Source organism: Triturus cristatus, chromosome 3_2 (genome assembly GCF_964204655.1).
Source record: "Triturus cristatus chromosome 3_2, aTriCri1.1, whole genome shotgun sequence".
NCBI classification, from domain to species: Eukaryota; Metazoa; Chordata; class Amphibia; order Caudata; family Salamandridae; genus Triturus; species Triturus cristatus.
Window position 1 is genome coordinate 644,167,284 of NC_140584.1, and position 15,992 is coordinate 644,183,275.

Genomic DNA, 15,992 nt, shown 5'->3' on the forward strand with positions numbered 1-15,992 from the left:
CACAGCTGCAGCACTGACTAGAGGTCTTAGAATGAGGAATTGCCACTGGGACTAGAGAAGCAGCTAGCAGCGCTGTCTAGAGGACTAAGAATGAGAAATTTCCACTGAAACTAGAGAAGCAGCTAGCAGCATTGTCTAGACTAAGACTGAGGAATTACCACTGGAAACAAGAGACGCAGGTGCAGCACTCACTTACTGCTGAAACATAGGAGCAACGTTAAGTACAGGCCTGTAAACCGACAGCAGACGACATGCAGCTATATAACTTCTGCCACACAAACTTGTGCAACTAGGAGAACTAACAGAAGAGTCCCGGAGGAAACCAAGAGGTACTATTGCGTTTACAAGGAAAGAGTTAACTGGACACAAAGACACCCAGATGGGTGCAGGAAGGCATCACTCTAAATCACAATGAACCAAAAAAGAACATAGGAGTCAAATATGACATAGCATCTTTGTGAACATGGGACAAGTGCAGTACAGAGATTGCTTATAGTAAAAGTTGGGGAGAGGATGTGGCCTAACAGCTCGGGCGGTCGACTTCAAATCTGGGGAACCGGGTTCCAGTCTCAGCACCGATGCTCAATATCCTGTGATTCTGGGCAAATCACTTCATCTCCCTGTGCCTAACAAAACAAAACAAAATGATTGTGTAACGCAACTGGTGCTCATGTAAAGCACTCTGATACCTTCGGGTCAAGTTCACACTATATAAAACTTCGAAAAACAAAACAAAAAAGTTGATAGACATAGTAGCTCTCCCTCAAGGATTACAATAGGCTTTTCTTCTATGACAAATAAAAAAAATAGTAATGTCTAACATAAAGAGTTCGAGACCTGAGGTATCACTTATGGGAGTGAAATGTGTATAGTCTCTTTTGCAGCTATCAAAACGGAGGGATTAGTGAAAAGGAATAGAAACGAGGAAATGCACCCCTCTCCAGCCCATTTGCCATTGCTGGAATTTTTTAAATCAGTCTGAGAAGACTGATCAGCCCTGTGGCCTAAAGTCATAAATCACGAGAAAAAAAATATAGACTGTTGGAATGTGATGCTGCCGTGCAATCGAGAAATGACTTGTGTTACGGGAATTCCTATTCACTGTGAGCATAATATGCGAAAATGTTAAGTTTTTTCATGAGAAAATCTAGCTATAGATCATGATTTTACATTGTGTTTGTGAAAAATGTGGTAGTGCAGTTTAAAAAATGAGGTTATTTTAACAGTAAACAGCAGAGAAGCAAAGTGAAAGCGCGCCATGCGTGCGTTCTGCTAAGATGCTGGAATTGAAGAGACGACCGGGGAACTGTGCAGTATGCAACAAAGCAGCGCACCGTGCTCATACAGCATACGCGTGCATATCTTCTGTCCAGGCGCATGCACATGCCCTGTCCGGGCAGGCACGCTGAACAAAGACAGGGAGGGAACCAAACATGCTTCCCTCCCAATAAAAAGCACGGATTTTGAAGGCGCGCCAGTAAGAAGCATGGGTGGAGCTTCCACCCTCGCTTCGCAAGCTAAAGCGACAACAGTAGATCTCGCCAGGAGCGACAGCGCATGCGCTGCATCGCTAGGCAAGACTTAAAAAATCCCTTTTTGGGTAGGGTCCTGTTCTGGGATTCAGGTACCAGTGTAGGTTTGTACTCCGTGGTTTGGTTCATCAGAAAAACTCATTTAGTATATAATCAGCCACCATTATCTAATTCGATATCTGCACCATGGATACCCACGGACTTATTCAGAGTGCTGAAAGTTTTAATATGGGAATCAATGTAGGTTTCCCAGGGCTATGTTAGTGTAGAGCTACAGACAGTGATATCTGATGATTCCTCTAGCACAGGAACTTTGGATCCTCCATGAGATGCTCTCTATGGCTAGTTATGCAATAAGTCAAAGTTTAAATGAACGGATAATAAAGTTAAGTAAAAGTCCAATTATATCAATTCATTCTGAGCCCTGTTAACATATTTCAGTCCTCTGCTTGGAGGGTTATGGTCTGTTGGTACCTGAGGAATAGTGTCAGGAGTTGCCACAGACTACCAGGAGGGATTCTTCAATTCTATTACTCAGCACTCGGTTAGCCTATTATTAGGGGTAGGAGATCGTAAAACTAAATATTGTGATATGCTTTGAACCAGAGTCAAGTGTGGAAAGGGCCTTGTTAGCAAAGTCGTAGCTGAAAGAGCCTGGGACATCAAAGGCAATCCATCTCAACGCTCACAGTTGAGGCCCAGCAGACCCTGTTTGTTCTGTGTCCCCAGAGTGGGGTCTGGCAGCATCCCAAGTTTACTGCAAAGAGTTGTGAAATTTTGCAGAAGTTTTAAGCGGACCACCATTCTACTGAGTGAGTCTGGGAGTAGGGCCCTTCGCCATGGACGCTGATTCACCAAAATGCTATGGGTAGCAGAAGTGACATCACAGACCCTTTGACCTTAATGACATCACAGAGAGTGACATCATATGACCCTGACTATTCCCAGGAGGTGATGTTATGTGACCTTAATCAGGAGGACATTACAATAATTGACATCACTGACTATCCATAATTACTGCATCATTAATATGAAAATACAACACAAACAAATGTCTGTTTTAGATAACACCTATATTATGGTGCTGACATGATCTTAGAAAGTAGGGAGAAATAATACTGAGTTGTAGCACGTGAAGAAAATGAGCCAAACCTTCTCTACAAAGAGGGGTTCCAAAAATGAGAAAATATTTTTTAATATTCGATCAATAGTGCATTGTAAAGGACATTTTTCACATAGATTAGCTAAAAGGTCATCGGCTCTGAATGGGTTCTCATTGAATATTCATATCTTTTCACGGTGTGCCAAGCCAATCAACCTCATTGCTTCAAAATGTGCTCTGGGGCTCCCATATGTTAACAATTATCTCTATTAGGCCAGGACCAGCTTTTTATCATGGTAGCTCCCTCCCGTATGCCAGGTATTACCTCCAATGTGCTAGTGCCCTTATTTTGCCCTGGCTCCCCCTTATGCTAATACTTTCCTCGAGTATGATAGCAGCAGGATTTTTCCAAGGGTGCCCCATATGTCAAGAATTACTTGTAGTATACCAACAACAGTATTTCACAATGGACCAATTATGTCAAGGGTTACTTCTAATTTGCCACTACCAGTATATTATCAAAGGTGTGTTATTCTCTCTCACTGATTCACTCATTCTCTGTCAGTTACTAATTTCACTCACAATCTGTAACACTCCTTCACATGTATTCTTGCTAATACATTCTTACTTACCCACTCACACTCACCTGCAGTCAGTCTTACTCTTAGTACAACTCCCTTACTAACACTCAATCTCACTCATGCTCACTTACTGTCGGCGAATCTCACTCTCACACACATGCTGACACACACAGACACAAATGTCCACACATACACAAGTTTTCTCTCTCATGGTCACTCCTGCCCACATGCACAACCTACATTTAAACGCATTTTTATTGCCTCAGCTGCCAGTGAAGGCCAGACATGGAGGGTGGCCTCATGATGCCCAAAAGGGAAAGCTACACCTGTGTTCTTGACACTAAATGTTCCTCCTCTGCGGCCAGTCAAGGCTGGACTGGGAACCGAAAGCAGCTCTGGGAAATGATAACATACCAGCCACCATACCTTGAATTATCCCAACAGCTACTAGGGGAGCTTAAGGAGAGTTCTCACTAAAGAAATTTAAAAAACAAATGTGGGAAATTATGCATTATACCACACCCGCTTCATCATACACTAATGTCACTATCTCCTTTTCTGTTCATTCCTTTTTTGCTCTCACATTCTTTTTTTGAAACCTTGCCTCGCTTCCCTAACCATAACACCTCTATACCTTCTTAGCTCAACCTTTCTTTCTTCTTCTCTCTCTCCTTCTTACTATCACTCTTTTGTTTTTACCTCCAAGTTCTTCATTCTCTCTCTCGGTGTCCAAACCATTGCTTCCATCACTTGCTCTCCTCATTCCCTATGATTTTTAATCCTTTTCACCATCATTCCCTTTCTCTCTTGTGCACAGATGCTCTTTCTCCATCCTTACACTCTTTTTCGCTGGATACCTCCCGCCTCTCTTCCTCCCTATGCTTCCCTCCTCATCTCTCTTTCTGATCTTATCTCCACTTAGACAGGAACAGCAAGTAATAGACACTCATTACTTCATTCTTAACAATTAAAGGCTCTGGCAATTAGCAACAGAGGTAGTGCTTCTCAGACCTTCTCCCCAGAAAGGAAGGGTGGATTAAGACCGTGTAGAGTTTGACACCATAAACAGGCTGGACATTGAATGGCTATAATTCGCATGAGAGGAATTGTATTGGAACAATGCATGGGTAAATCTGGAGACAACATAAAATTGGTGAGCAAGTAATAGCAATGGTTAGATAGGTGAGCCATAATACGTGTTGCAAATTTTTAACTGCAGGCAGGAAAATATAAGACAAGTTCTGCTTTCTAAATTAAAACAGGAACTTGAAACCAAGAAACACCAGCAGACAGCAAAAAAAACAAGTTGCATTAGGAACAAGTTTTGAAGTGTAACTGGAATCAAATGGATGTTCCACGGCAGATCATTAGCTACCAAAATCCATGTTGCAGCAACTCTACATTAAACATTATGTGTTGGTTAAAATACAGAAAATGTTTAGGAAAGGGATATAAAAGTAGACTGTAGCAACTGCTGTTTACGTAGATTTAGCAGACGCCATCCTTTTTGTCTCTATGTGCTCTACTTTCTTGAGGGCTTACAATTGTCTATGCTTCCTAAAGCCTGTGCTTTCAATAACAGGGGGTATTCAAGCTTCTTGGGAATGGCCTTTGCCTGCACCTATCAACAATGCTGAAATCTAATGGGGCAGTGATGTTACATTTTCCACAGACATACCTCAGACTTGTCTTCCAATGCTCCTTCAACTTTAAATAATTGGGCAGTGTTAGAAATGGGGGTCTCTAATTGGCAGAGGTAGGTACCTTTGACCAAGTAGGGGCCCTTGCTTCTAGTCAGGGAAAGGGGGGTACACTCCTGGATAACCCCTGCTCAACCCCTTGGTAGCTTGGCACAAGCAGACAGGCTTATCTCAGAGGCAGTGTGTTAAGCATTTGTGAACACATACAGTAATACAGTGAAAACACTTCAAATGGACACTACACCAGTTAAAAAAAATAAGTAATCTTTACTAGACTTAACACAAGACCAAACAACAGAAATCCACAATATTGTGATCAAAATTATGTCTTTAGAATGGTAGAAATAGCTTTGTTCAATGTAGGTGTTAAAAGTGACACTTTACTCTCAAAGTACCTGGGATACGTCACGCAATACAAACAAAAGGGTCGCAGGGAAGTTAATGTGCCGTTCCTTACACTCAGGGGAGTGGATGCGTCGGTTCCTTACTGCAGCGCAGGGGAGGTGATGAGTCGCTTTCTTACTGTGGGGGAAGTTGATGCGTCATTTCTTACTGCGGCCCGGTGACGATGCGACAAGATGGTGCTTCGATGCGATGTGACGATCCAGTGCAATGCGACAAAATGGCGTCTTTGATGCAATATGACAACGTGGATGCAATGCGTGCACGCCCGACGGCCGTGCAGTGATTGGGTGAACTCTTGAGCCACGCCAGGCCCTGCGACACGCTTCTCCGGCGATGCGACGGCAACCTCTGCAGCAGCGACACGCTTCTCTGGTGAAGCTACACGCTTTGTCGGTGATGCGATGGCCAACAGCTGCTGCGGCGACACGCTTCTTAGGTGATGTGGTGGCAACTGCTGCGGCAGAAACGCGCTTCTTCCTCGATGTGTCGCGCTTCCAGCTCCCAGCGACACGCAGTCTCCAGAGGGCTCAAAACAACAGCCGGCACCTCACTGCAGGTAGAATTCGCAGCAAGGGAATTCAGGGGGAGCTGGTGGTGAAGTCTTTGTGACCCTGAGACTTGAGAATAGGAGGCAAGCTCAGCTTCAAGCCCTTGGAGATCTTCCTCAAGATAGTAAAAGTGCACACAAAGTTCCTTTCCTCCTTTGCTTGGCAATAAAGTAACCACTGCAGGCCAACCCCAAACAGCAACAGCACAGGGGCAGTCTCTTCCTTCAGCTTTCTTGGTTCTTCTCCTTGGCAAAGGTTTGTCTTGATTCCCAGAAGTGATCTTAAGTTCTGGGGTCTGGGCCCCAATATTTATACTGCAAAATCCTTTGCCCTCTGAAGGCAGAGGGTGTCTGTGACCAGCCAAAAACAGTTTTGTCCTCCTGCTTGCAGCTTCCTGGCAGAAGGTGGAGACAGCATTGTTTGAGAGCAGACCTGGCCCAGGTAGCAGAAAGGAAATCCCCTCCCCCCTACTCTCTATTCTATGAGGGCTCAGGTTAGTGAAAGGAAATGTCCACCCCCTACTCTCTATTCAATGCAGATCCTATTCAGCCCAGCCCTGACCCATCAGACTGCTGGAGCCAAGGCCCTCTCCAGCCCCCTGTCATTTACAAGCCAGACATGGAATACACAAACCTAGCAGAGACATGCTGGATGGTTAGGCAAGAAAATACCTACTTTCTAAATGTGGTATTTTCAAACACAGAATGTAAAAATCACCCTCACTAAAAGATGTATTTTAACATTCCGAGTTCAGGCATACTAAACTTGAATTTCTACCTAGTTGCCTCGGTCAGTTTGGATTATAAGATGTTATAACCAAACTGCCTACTCTGGCCTATGGGAACAGGTAGCCTTGCAACAGTGAAAAACAAAATTGGCTGTAATTCACTATCAGGACATGCCACACACATCAGGGCATGTCCTACCTTTTACATACAATGCACCCTGCTCTTTGGACTACCTTGGGGGTGACTAATATGTAGAAAAGGGAAGGTTTAGTGACTGGCAAGTGGGTGCACTTACCAAGTTGACATGGCAGTCGCAGAAGCACACAGGCTCTGCAATGGCAGGCCTGAGCCATATTTTACAAGCCGCTTCTGTGGGTGGCAAAACCAGTGCTGCAAGCCCACCAGCAGCATTTGATTTACATGCCCTGGGCACACATGGTGCACTGTACTATGGTCTGACAAGTAAATCAAATAAGCCCATCATGGAGTCACTGATCCATTACAACTTACAATAGGGAACCCCTGCAGTTTGGGACTTAATAGCAGTGGCAAAGTGCCCAAAGCATCTAGACCACCAAAAACATAGCAAAAACACAGGAGGTAACAGCATAAAATGGAAGGGAGACCCACGCCAATGGTGCCAGGTCTAACAGGCAGTATCTACAATTGTCATTTTTGTTATTATCTAAAGGGGCAGCAAAAGTACCTGTTATCAGTGTTTATATATTCAGCAGGATTGTGTCTTCACTTGTTAGCAATTATGCTATATTATAATGGGACTGTGCCTTTAATTTTGTGCTTCATTTCTGCTGCAAAGTGTATGAAAATCTTAGTAGAATTGTTACAATTTTAATTGGCTATTGTATGTTTTGTCAGAAATGCTTTGATATCAGTATGTGTCCTATAATAGGCAATTAACTACACTGTAAGCATTGATTTTAGGCAACATACACAAAAGCACATTCCAAAATTCAGAACTTGCCAAACAGTGGAGGAGCAAGCCAGCATGTGAAGCCCACATCCAGCAACAGGGGGAATAATTTCCAACATTCTTTATTGACAAAAAAGAGGTACCAAATTCCATGTTTAAAACTGCCAGGGTCAATAGTAATAAACTAGGTGTGGGCACTATCTTTCCCTGGAATGGATTTTCTCAATATGGCAAGAATCATAAGGAGTACATAAAATAGATAAATCAATATTTGGCAAAAAAAGGTATTAGCATCAGATCTCTTCAGCGGGCACATTGCCCCACTGAGCTGGCTTAGGACAATGAGCCAAACTCTTCTAGCAGCTTTTAATGCAGTTGAAGTTTCACAGTATAATGTACCCTTTCTTTCCGTGTCAGCTAAGGTCACCCAGAGTCCCGCTATCCCTTTTACCTGAGCTGTCCTTGTATTCAGGTCTGCCAGGATAATTTATGGGCCACTTGTCTTTAGTAGCTGTTTTGGCTGCATTCTATTGGAGCCCTGAAAGGAGTTTATAAAGGGACAAAGGGGGGAATAGAACTGAAAGGAAAGCAAAATAGGGTCCTACTTTGGACTGAGGGAGCAGGAACTTAGTCTGAGCAGGCCTGTTGCAGGGCTGCCTAGTTTTCCGGCAACTTATGAGTGGCTTTTTCACAGTTTAATTGGGCCTATGAGTGACATTCTATTGCCAAATTAGCGATACTTTGCGTGACACACTGACGTGGGGAAAACCAAGCAATAAAGTTTGTAAAGGAGATTAAAAGATGAACTTGCCCAGGCCTTTGCGCCTTGAGAAGCTTTAGAAAAGGAACTGAAACAAAACCATAAGCCCAGAAATAGAAGGTCGCTAGCCATACTGGAAACTACCGCCACCTGATCCTTGTCATCCTAAGAGTTGAGACGGGTATACTACTGCCGTTGACCTGCACATTCCATCAGTATACTTTTAATTCATAAAATGCTTTCTCGGTGTGAGCTTTTCTCATGATTCTCATCGCTGGCCACGAATGGGGGGGAAGGGGGGAGGAGGGGGGAGCCATGGGGTAAAAAAAGAGTGGGGGAAATGGGACAGAAAACTGACCAGGTAGCTGAGGGAAGGTCAGTAAATATGCTGCAGATTATACAGGGCCTGATGCTCAGTGTAACACAAAAACGTACCTGTTTGTTCAGCCGTGGGTGCTGTGTTTAGGTGGTAGGCCACCTATGTGGTTCTCCCCTGGTGGCTGGCACTGTTCCTTCCATGCTTCATAACATGGGTGGTTGGCCACTGATGCTCAGTTAAACCACCACCTTGGATACCACCTCTGCTGCCTGCAGTAGGGGGAGCTTGTGCTGGCTCTCCCACTGCGACTTGCATAGCGCCACGACTTACGCGGGGACCCCGAGCTGGAAACTGATTATTAGAAGACCTTGTGGATAGAGTGTTTAGCTGGTTGTAGAGATCAGTCGGAAATAAGAGTTTAACGGGGGGTGAATTGCTGCAGCCTCATGCTTATACTTGCACTTTAAAAACAAGTTTTTTGCACATCGGAAAGGGCTTTCCTTTCTCTCTCTTTTTTAAATTGAATATTTTAAATTGAATTGAATATTTTAAAACTGTATCGCTATTCGCTGCTCAAGAATTTGGGGTGTGCTGTAAACCTTACCTATTTACTCTCGCGTCACCATACCGCGCTGCCTCTCTTGCTTCCAGCGCCATTTTGAAGGTTAGCGCTCTAGCCTTTTCGCGCCTTTGTCTATTTTAGGCTGGAGACGCAAGTGCGCAGCGCGCTGGTGCAGCGGGCGCGCCGATGGCGCAGAGGCAAGCCTGTCTGCGCCCGTCCGCGACAGGATCGCGACTAGCGCTAGCCACGCTGCTCAATCTGCACCAAAGGAGGGAATCTCCTGGACGAGAGAGGAACTTTGGGCCCTCTCGGTGGGCAACTGTCCAATGCACCACAATTTGAATGTTGAGAATGGAAAAAAGGGGAAAGGTAAAGGGGGGGAAAAGAGCTGCAAGTACTGCAACTTTGTTATTATGCCTTTATTAAAGCCTTCTGAGTCAGCTGTACCCACTCAACAGCCGGAACAGAGAGTTGGGGACAGTATTAAGGCGGGTTATATTAACTGTAGGTCCCTTCCCAAACATGCTGACGATATATGGTTAAGTATGAAATGTGAAGCTTGGGCCATAGTCTTTCTGACGGAAACTTGGCTGAGAGAAAGTTCTCAGCCGGATATTGTGCTGGCAGTTCCTTTTGGCTACAGACTAGTGGCTGCGAATCGAGCTATGGATCGAGTGGGAGGCGGGGTAGCGATCATAGTACGGGATAAGTGGGACGTCTCCTTCAAGAAGTTGGAGGAGTTTGGGTCCGTCGAGGCCTTATCCTTCAACATCTCCTGCCCTTCCTACCCCATAATGGCAGGCCTACTTATATATAGGCCACCCTCATCCCCTGTTAGGTACTTAACAGATATGTATGAGTGGATTAGTAGCTCAGTTTTGAATTTCCCTTCATTCACGGTTTTAGGGGATTTTAATCTCCATGTGGATGATAGTGAAAATGTGGAAGCCAGTAAACTTATTGATACGCTCCAGGGGCTGAATCTCTTACAGAAGGTGCAGAGTGCCACCCATAGAGGAGGTCATACGTTGGACCTGGTTTTTACAAATGACCAGACCTTGGCAATGAGCTCTCCTCAACAAGTTACTTGGTCTGACCATTATCTTGTTCCTTTTACTCTTAAAAGAAACTATAAACCCAAGACAGGCCCCCACTCTATGACAGAGACTAGAGATTGGCGGAAGGTTTCTCTAACTACCTTCACTAATAACTGGGGAATGTTTCCTTCCCATCTTACGGGAGACGTTAATCAGGATGCTCTAGCTTTTAAGATGCAAGTAATTCAAACTCTAGATAGTATTGCTCCGGGGGTGTTGAGGAATACTGTTCGAAATCGTCCTTCCGCCCCATGGTTTACGGATGATCTTAAAGCTAGAAAGAGTGCCTGTAAGAAGCTGGAAAGAGTCTGGCGATGGAACTATTCCCTGGACGCCAAACTCATCTATAAAAACGCCCTTAGGATTTTTCATCGCATTAAGCGGTCAGCCATGAGAAACCATTTCGCTAATCAGATTCGAGCGGCTAACAATTCAAAAAAAGAAATCTTCAAGATTGTAGAAGGTTTCACTAATCCTCTGGCCTCCCTAAGTCCCATACCTGCGTCTCAAATTTTGTGTGAGAATCTGGCAACCTTTCTTTATGAGAAAATTGCAGAAATATATTCTTCGTTTCCTCCTTGCAAAGAACCAGATCCGTCCATGAGCAATGGGTATGGAAATCAGTCCTGGACTAATTTTGCTGTCTTTTGAAGACACTCAATCCCTGGTTGACCTTGAACTTGTAAAATCGGGTTCCCCGGCAGACCCTTTGCCTGCCAGGTTCTACAAGACTCTTGCTCAGGGGCTAAATCCAGTCCTGAATATTATCTGGAACCAGTCGCTGAAAACTGGAAATTATCCAGCTGAGTGGAGGAAAGCCTTGGTTAGACCCGTCTTAAAAAAAGAAGGAGTTGATCCCTTGGTATTAAAAAACTATCGCCCTATCTCTCTACTCTCAGCTCCAGCTAAAGTTTTGGAGAAGGAAGTTCAGAGGCAACTTTCGAGGTTCCTGGATTCCAACAACCTGTTGCATGACTCCCAGTCTGGTTTTAGAGCTACATTTAGCACTGAGACCGCGCTCCTGGAGGCTACGGAGATTCTGAGAGAAACTGTGGACAAAGGACACTGTGCAATGCTTGTGTTATTAGATCTTTCTGCGGCATTTGATACGGTGTCCCATAAAATCCTACTGCACAGATTAGAGAACGTTGGTCTATCAGGAGCAGTTTTGTCGTGGTTTCAGACTTTTTTGGAGGGACGCTCGCAACAGGTGGTGTTGGGTCCGCATTCCTCACAAATAAAATTGCTGTCATGCGGAGTTCCTCAGGGCTCTGCATTGAGCCTGACACTTTTTAATATTTACCTGGCTCCCCTGGCCCCTATAATTGAGAAACACGGCCTACGTGTTGTCAACTATGCTGACGACACCCAGCTCCTTTTCTCGTTTGATGAAAAGGATGGAGGAAGGATGTTGAGTGTTAAGAGCTGTATGTTGGATATAGTATCTTGGATGTCGGACAACTGTCTAAAGTTGAACACAGAAAAGACGGAGGTTTTATTTTTTAATAACAAATCTCCATTGTCCTCCGAATGTTGGTGGCCTACCACCTTAAATCCTGCACCGGCTCCAGTCAGGGTGGCTCGGAACCTAGGCGTTAAGATGGATACAGAGCTTTCTGGAAAGGATCACATTGCGCAGCTCTCCGCAGTTTGTTTTTGGAAGCTTAGAATGCTGCGCCGTTTTCTTCACTTCCTGCCTGTAGACTGTCGTCAAACTGTGGTGCATGCCACCATCACTTCACGCCTGGATTACGCAAACAGTCTATTCATTGGACTTCCAGACTATCTGACAGCCAGGCTTCAGCTAATCCAAAACGCAGCAGCTAGATTAATCAGAAATATCCCTGTCCGCCATAGAATCTCCCCTCATCTGGCCAGTCTACACTGGCTACCTATAAAGAAAAGAGTGCTTTTTAAGGCTATGGTACTAATCCATCGTGCCTTGCATAATATCGGCCCTCTATATCTTAGAGCTAGAATTCAAAGGTACTCGCAAAATAACTTTTAAGATCTAATAATCTAAATCTTCTTAAGGTACCTAAATTTAGAAAGGTCAGAATGGGCGGTCGGTCATTTTCTGTCCGGGTACCCACTATCTGGAATTCTATGCCGAAGGATCTTAGAGCGCTTGAGAAAGAAAATGTCTTCAGAAAGGCCTTGAAAACCTGGCTTTTTCTTTTGCATTGATTCATCTCCTCACTGGTCACAGCTCCTTTCCGTTCAGGTCCACATGATTTGTAACAGCGCCGGGACACCTCCGTTGGAGGTAGCTGCGCGCTATATAAGCTCCCATAACATAACATAACATAACAAACATCGTGTTCCCCTCTTTGAACCCACAGCACTCTAGCACCTCTGAACTGTATGTGACGCCACCCTATCTACACTACAGCACAATTAAAATACACATTACAGCTAATTGGAACTGTGCCGGGAACGAAAGAGGTCAGAAGGCAGATACCCGAATGGTCGGCTGGGCCACAAAAACAATGTTTCTAGGTCTCGCCTATGCAGTGCACTGCATAGGAGACGATTAGCCGTTGTGCAGCTCTTTTTCCAAGCACATACTCGTGCTTGTGGCGGCATAAGCCTTGCAGGAGTGCGCAGCGGCGCACCACAAGAACGAGTATGTGCTTTAAAAAAGAGCAGACTGCTCTCCAGCGCGCGCGCACCACTCGCGGGTGCGCCCCTCCACCTCTCTCTCCCGCTGTAGCGCGAGGTGCGCGCACTTGTTGTCTTTCTGTCTGTGTTTGATGCTGTACAGTCTTTTTGACAATCTTCCTTATTGATTTGCAGCTCTATGTACTTTTACCAGAATATTTAAACAAATCTCATTTTATACGAACTGGGTTGTGACATTTAAATTGGAAGTGTTGAGGCTCGTTTGGGATAATATAATAACATTTTTTACAAGAATTATCTAGCTTACACCCTTAGATTTACATTTTCTGTCATCTATGATGCAAACCCTGCCTTAGGAAACAGTTAAAGCAACACCAGCTCTCTGCAACAACCATTCATTTTCAGACACTACTCACCGCACTTTATAACTGGAGCTACAGGCAGCTACAATATAACATCACAAGTTAAAAAAAGCTTTTCTACCTTTTCCATCTCCGAGCGTGAAGATCAAGCACTACTGAAAAGTATGTATTCGCTCCATCACTGCAGCTTTTATCAGTAGGGCATTCCATTATTGTGCAACACATGCTTATACTGCAGCACATTCTTATTACACAATTTGTACTTCACACAGTGCCTTTAAACGTAAACAAAACTTTTAGAAACAACAAAGATTGGCATGTGATAGTGAGCATATTACCCCATATTTTAACAGGATTGGAATTTTTAATCTGCACAATACACCGAATCTATGCAACAGACACAGAATCTTTGCAACAGACACATTAAGTCGCTGATTTACCTTGAATACAATCCTATGCAAGTTACACGTTCTCTCCAGGAAGCACACTACATGTTCAAGTTTTTGTGTGAGGATTCGTAACAGTAACGAGATTAGGCACACAATTCTGTAGCAAATGCATTTAACTAGAGCCATCTGGTCAGTGCTGCACCCTGAGATTTATTGGAAACACCGATCTCTGCACAAGTGCCTGAACCCAAGCAGCCATCTTAAGTGCTTCATGATGGAAGCAGTAAAATGAGCTAGAAGAGTTTTAGCAAGGCTCCTGTTCTTGTGTGTGTACTGTACAGGCTGCTGTTTTTCAGTGAATGCCCACACATTGGCGTTCATAAGCGGTTTGCCAGTGAAACTGCCCCGAATGACACAACCTGTCCACAGTCTGCTCTCACTATGCTCTTTGCAGTGGTCGAAGTGGGGGAAAAAAGTAGGGGAACTGTGGGCGGAGAATCAGAGGCTGGGAATAACCCAAGGATTGACTCAGTGGGCGGAGCCAAAGGTGTGGCCAGAATGCGCAAATATCCCAATTTTTAGTATTTGTTTGGCATTTCACTGCCCAGTTTAATCAACCAAAGGATACACATGATTATATAAGGTTATAATGAGTTATTGACATTTAAACACATTCACAAAGTGGGATATGCTTCTAATCACAGAATGTCCCAAATACGATAAAATGTGGAAGCCCAAGCCATTTGTCTCTGGTCCATGGAGTTTCTGTCCTCAGCACTTCTCCCTTTTTCCACAACAGCAGTTCAAACATGAATAGCAAAATATCCTAGTTTGCAATTGTTTTCTATATAATTATGGCTCTGCCATATTTGCCTCATAATGCAAGATCTGCTGCATAATCTGACCATTTAAACTAATAAATTGTTTATAGCTCAAACGTATCACAAGTCAATATAAAATGTGTCTTGTTTTGCTGCGGAGTGGATGGCTTATTGCAAAGGTTGACTGATCACCTTTCTCACTGCTGCATTTGTATGTTACACTGGTACTAATCAGGCAAAATCTTTCCAGAGACTGTTAGCATGTGTACACATGTCAAAATAATAAAATATCAGAAAATATACTGCATTACGCTGCAGCCTTTTTTTAAATGCATAATTTAGTCAACACTGTGGCATAATTTTGTCCTCCTTTGCTGCATATTTTATTCCAGTGGCCCCACAGCAAGCAGCACATGTTAAAAGTGCTTGTGAATGAAGCAGAGAGACTGTGAAGTTTGTGAACTTAGTTTGGTGTGCGTGCAAATTCTGCACTGCCAATCCCTGGTGAGTTGCAGCTACTACTTCTGAAACAAAGCCAATGGAGCTACCTATGGGTGAGGCAGACTGGCCTCAAGGGCAGGGCCGGTCTTAGCACTGGTGGTGCCCTGTGCATTAATGTTTGGTATTGCCCCCCAATGACTACCTCTGCCATGGATTCCCTCACTACCACCCTTTAACAGTGCCCCTCAAGTCTCCATAACCACACTCTCTCTCAGATGCATTTAATTTGATTTACAGCGCCACTCATACCAGTGTAGGGTGTCAGAGCACTTTACATCACACACATTACTCAGAGACAATCAATATGTGTGTAAATCACTGTATAGAAAATGTTACACAAGACTAAGGACTACAAGGTGTAGGAGTCACATGACACCCATACTACTAGGCCGTATAGTTTAATAGTGATTGGTCTGGAGAAACGAACTCAGAATTTTAAAACGTAATACCATGGTTGGGGGTTCTCTTTAATAATCAGAATTGATTTCTGTCCAAAAGAACACTTTTTGCAACATTAGGATAATCAAAGACTGGGGGGAAAAACATACCGCTCTAATTTATACCTTGCAGTTTGTATGCAGCTCTTAGATGAAAGTTAATAGCTCACTGTTGTATGTTAGGATTTTAACTTATAAACTGCAAGTAACAAAAGTATCTCTCTGACAAAAGCAGTAGCCCACTGACCTATTTACATTATTTGCACTTTGTGATCTGTATAGGAAGGTGGAATCTGACTGCATGGTTGCCAGCACTTTTTTCCTGGTGTTTTGCTGGTATTCGACTTAGTCTGGCTGGGATCCTGCTATTCAGGACCCCAGCCTATTTGCTTTCTCCCTTAAATTGATTACAAGTACTATAGGTCCACTCCAGATTGGATTCTGGGGTACCCTTATAAGTCCCTAGTATATGGTATACTATGTACAAAGGTCATAGGTACCCCCAGAGGCCTACCAGGGGCTGCAGCATGTATTGTGCCACCCCTGGGAAGCCTTCAAAAATGACTCCACAGGTCTGCTACTGCAGCCTGGGTAA

General features: G+C 44.1%; 2 protein-coding genes across 3 annotated transcripts in view; both read right to left on the minus strand.

Moving 5' to 3' along the window:
* The window catches only part of LOC146857879 (apolipoprotein L3-like), a 40,962-nt gene extending 31,699 nt beyond the window's left edge, over nt 1-9,263 (minus strand). Inside the window, exon 1 of the mRNA XM_085646753.1 lies at nt 9,211-9,263. Within this exon, the coding sequence (XP_085502879.1) occupies nt 9,211-9,263 (53 nt within the window). The remainder of the gene's footprint in view (nt 1-9,210) is intronic.
* The window catches only part of LOC146857878 (uncharacterized), a 1,488,219-nt gene that overhangs the window by 967,110 nt on the left and 505,117 nt on the right, over nt 1-15,992 (minus strand). The gene's annotated exons all lie outside the window — the stretch shown is intronic.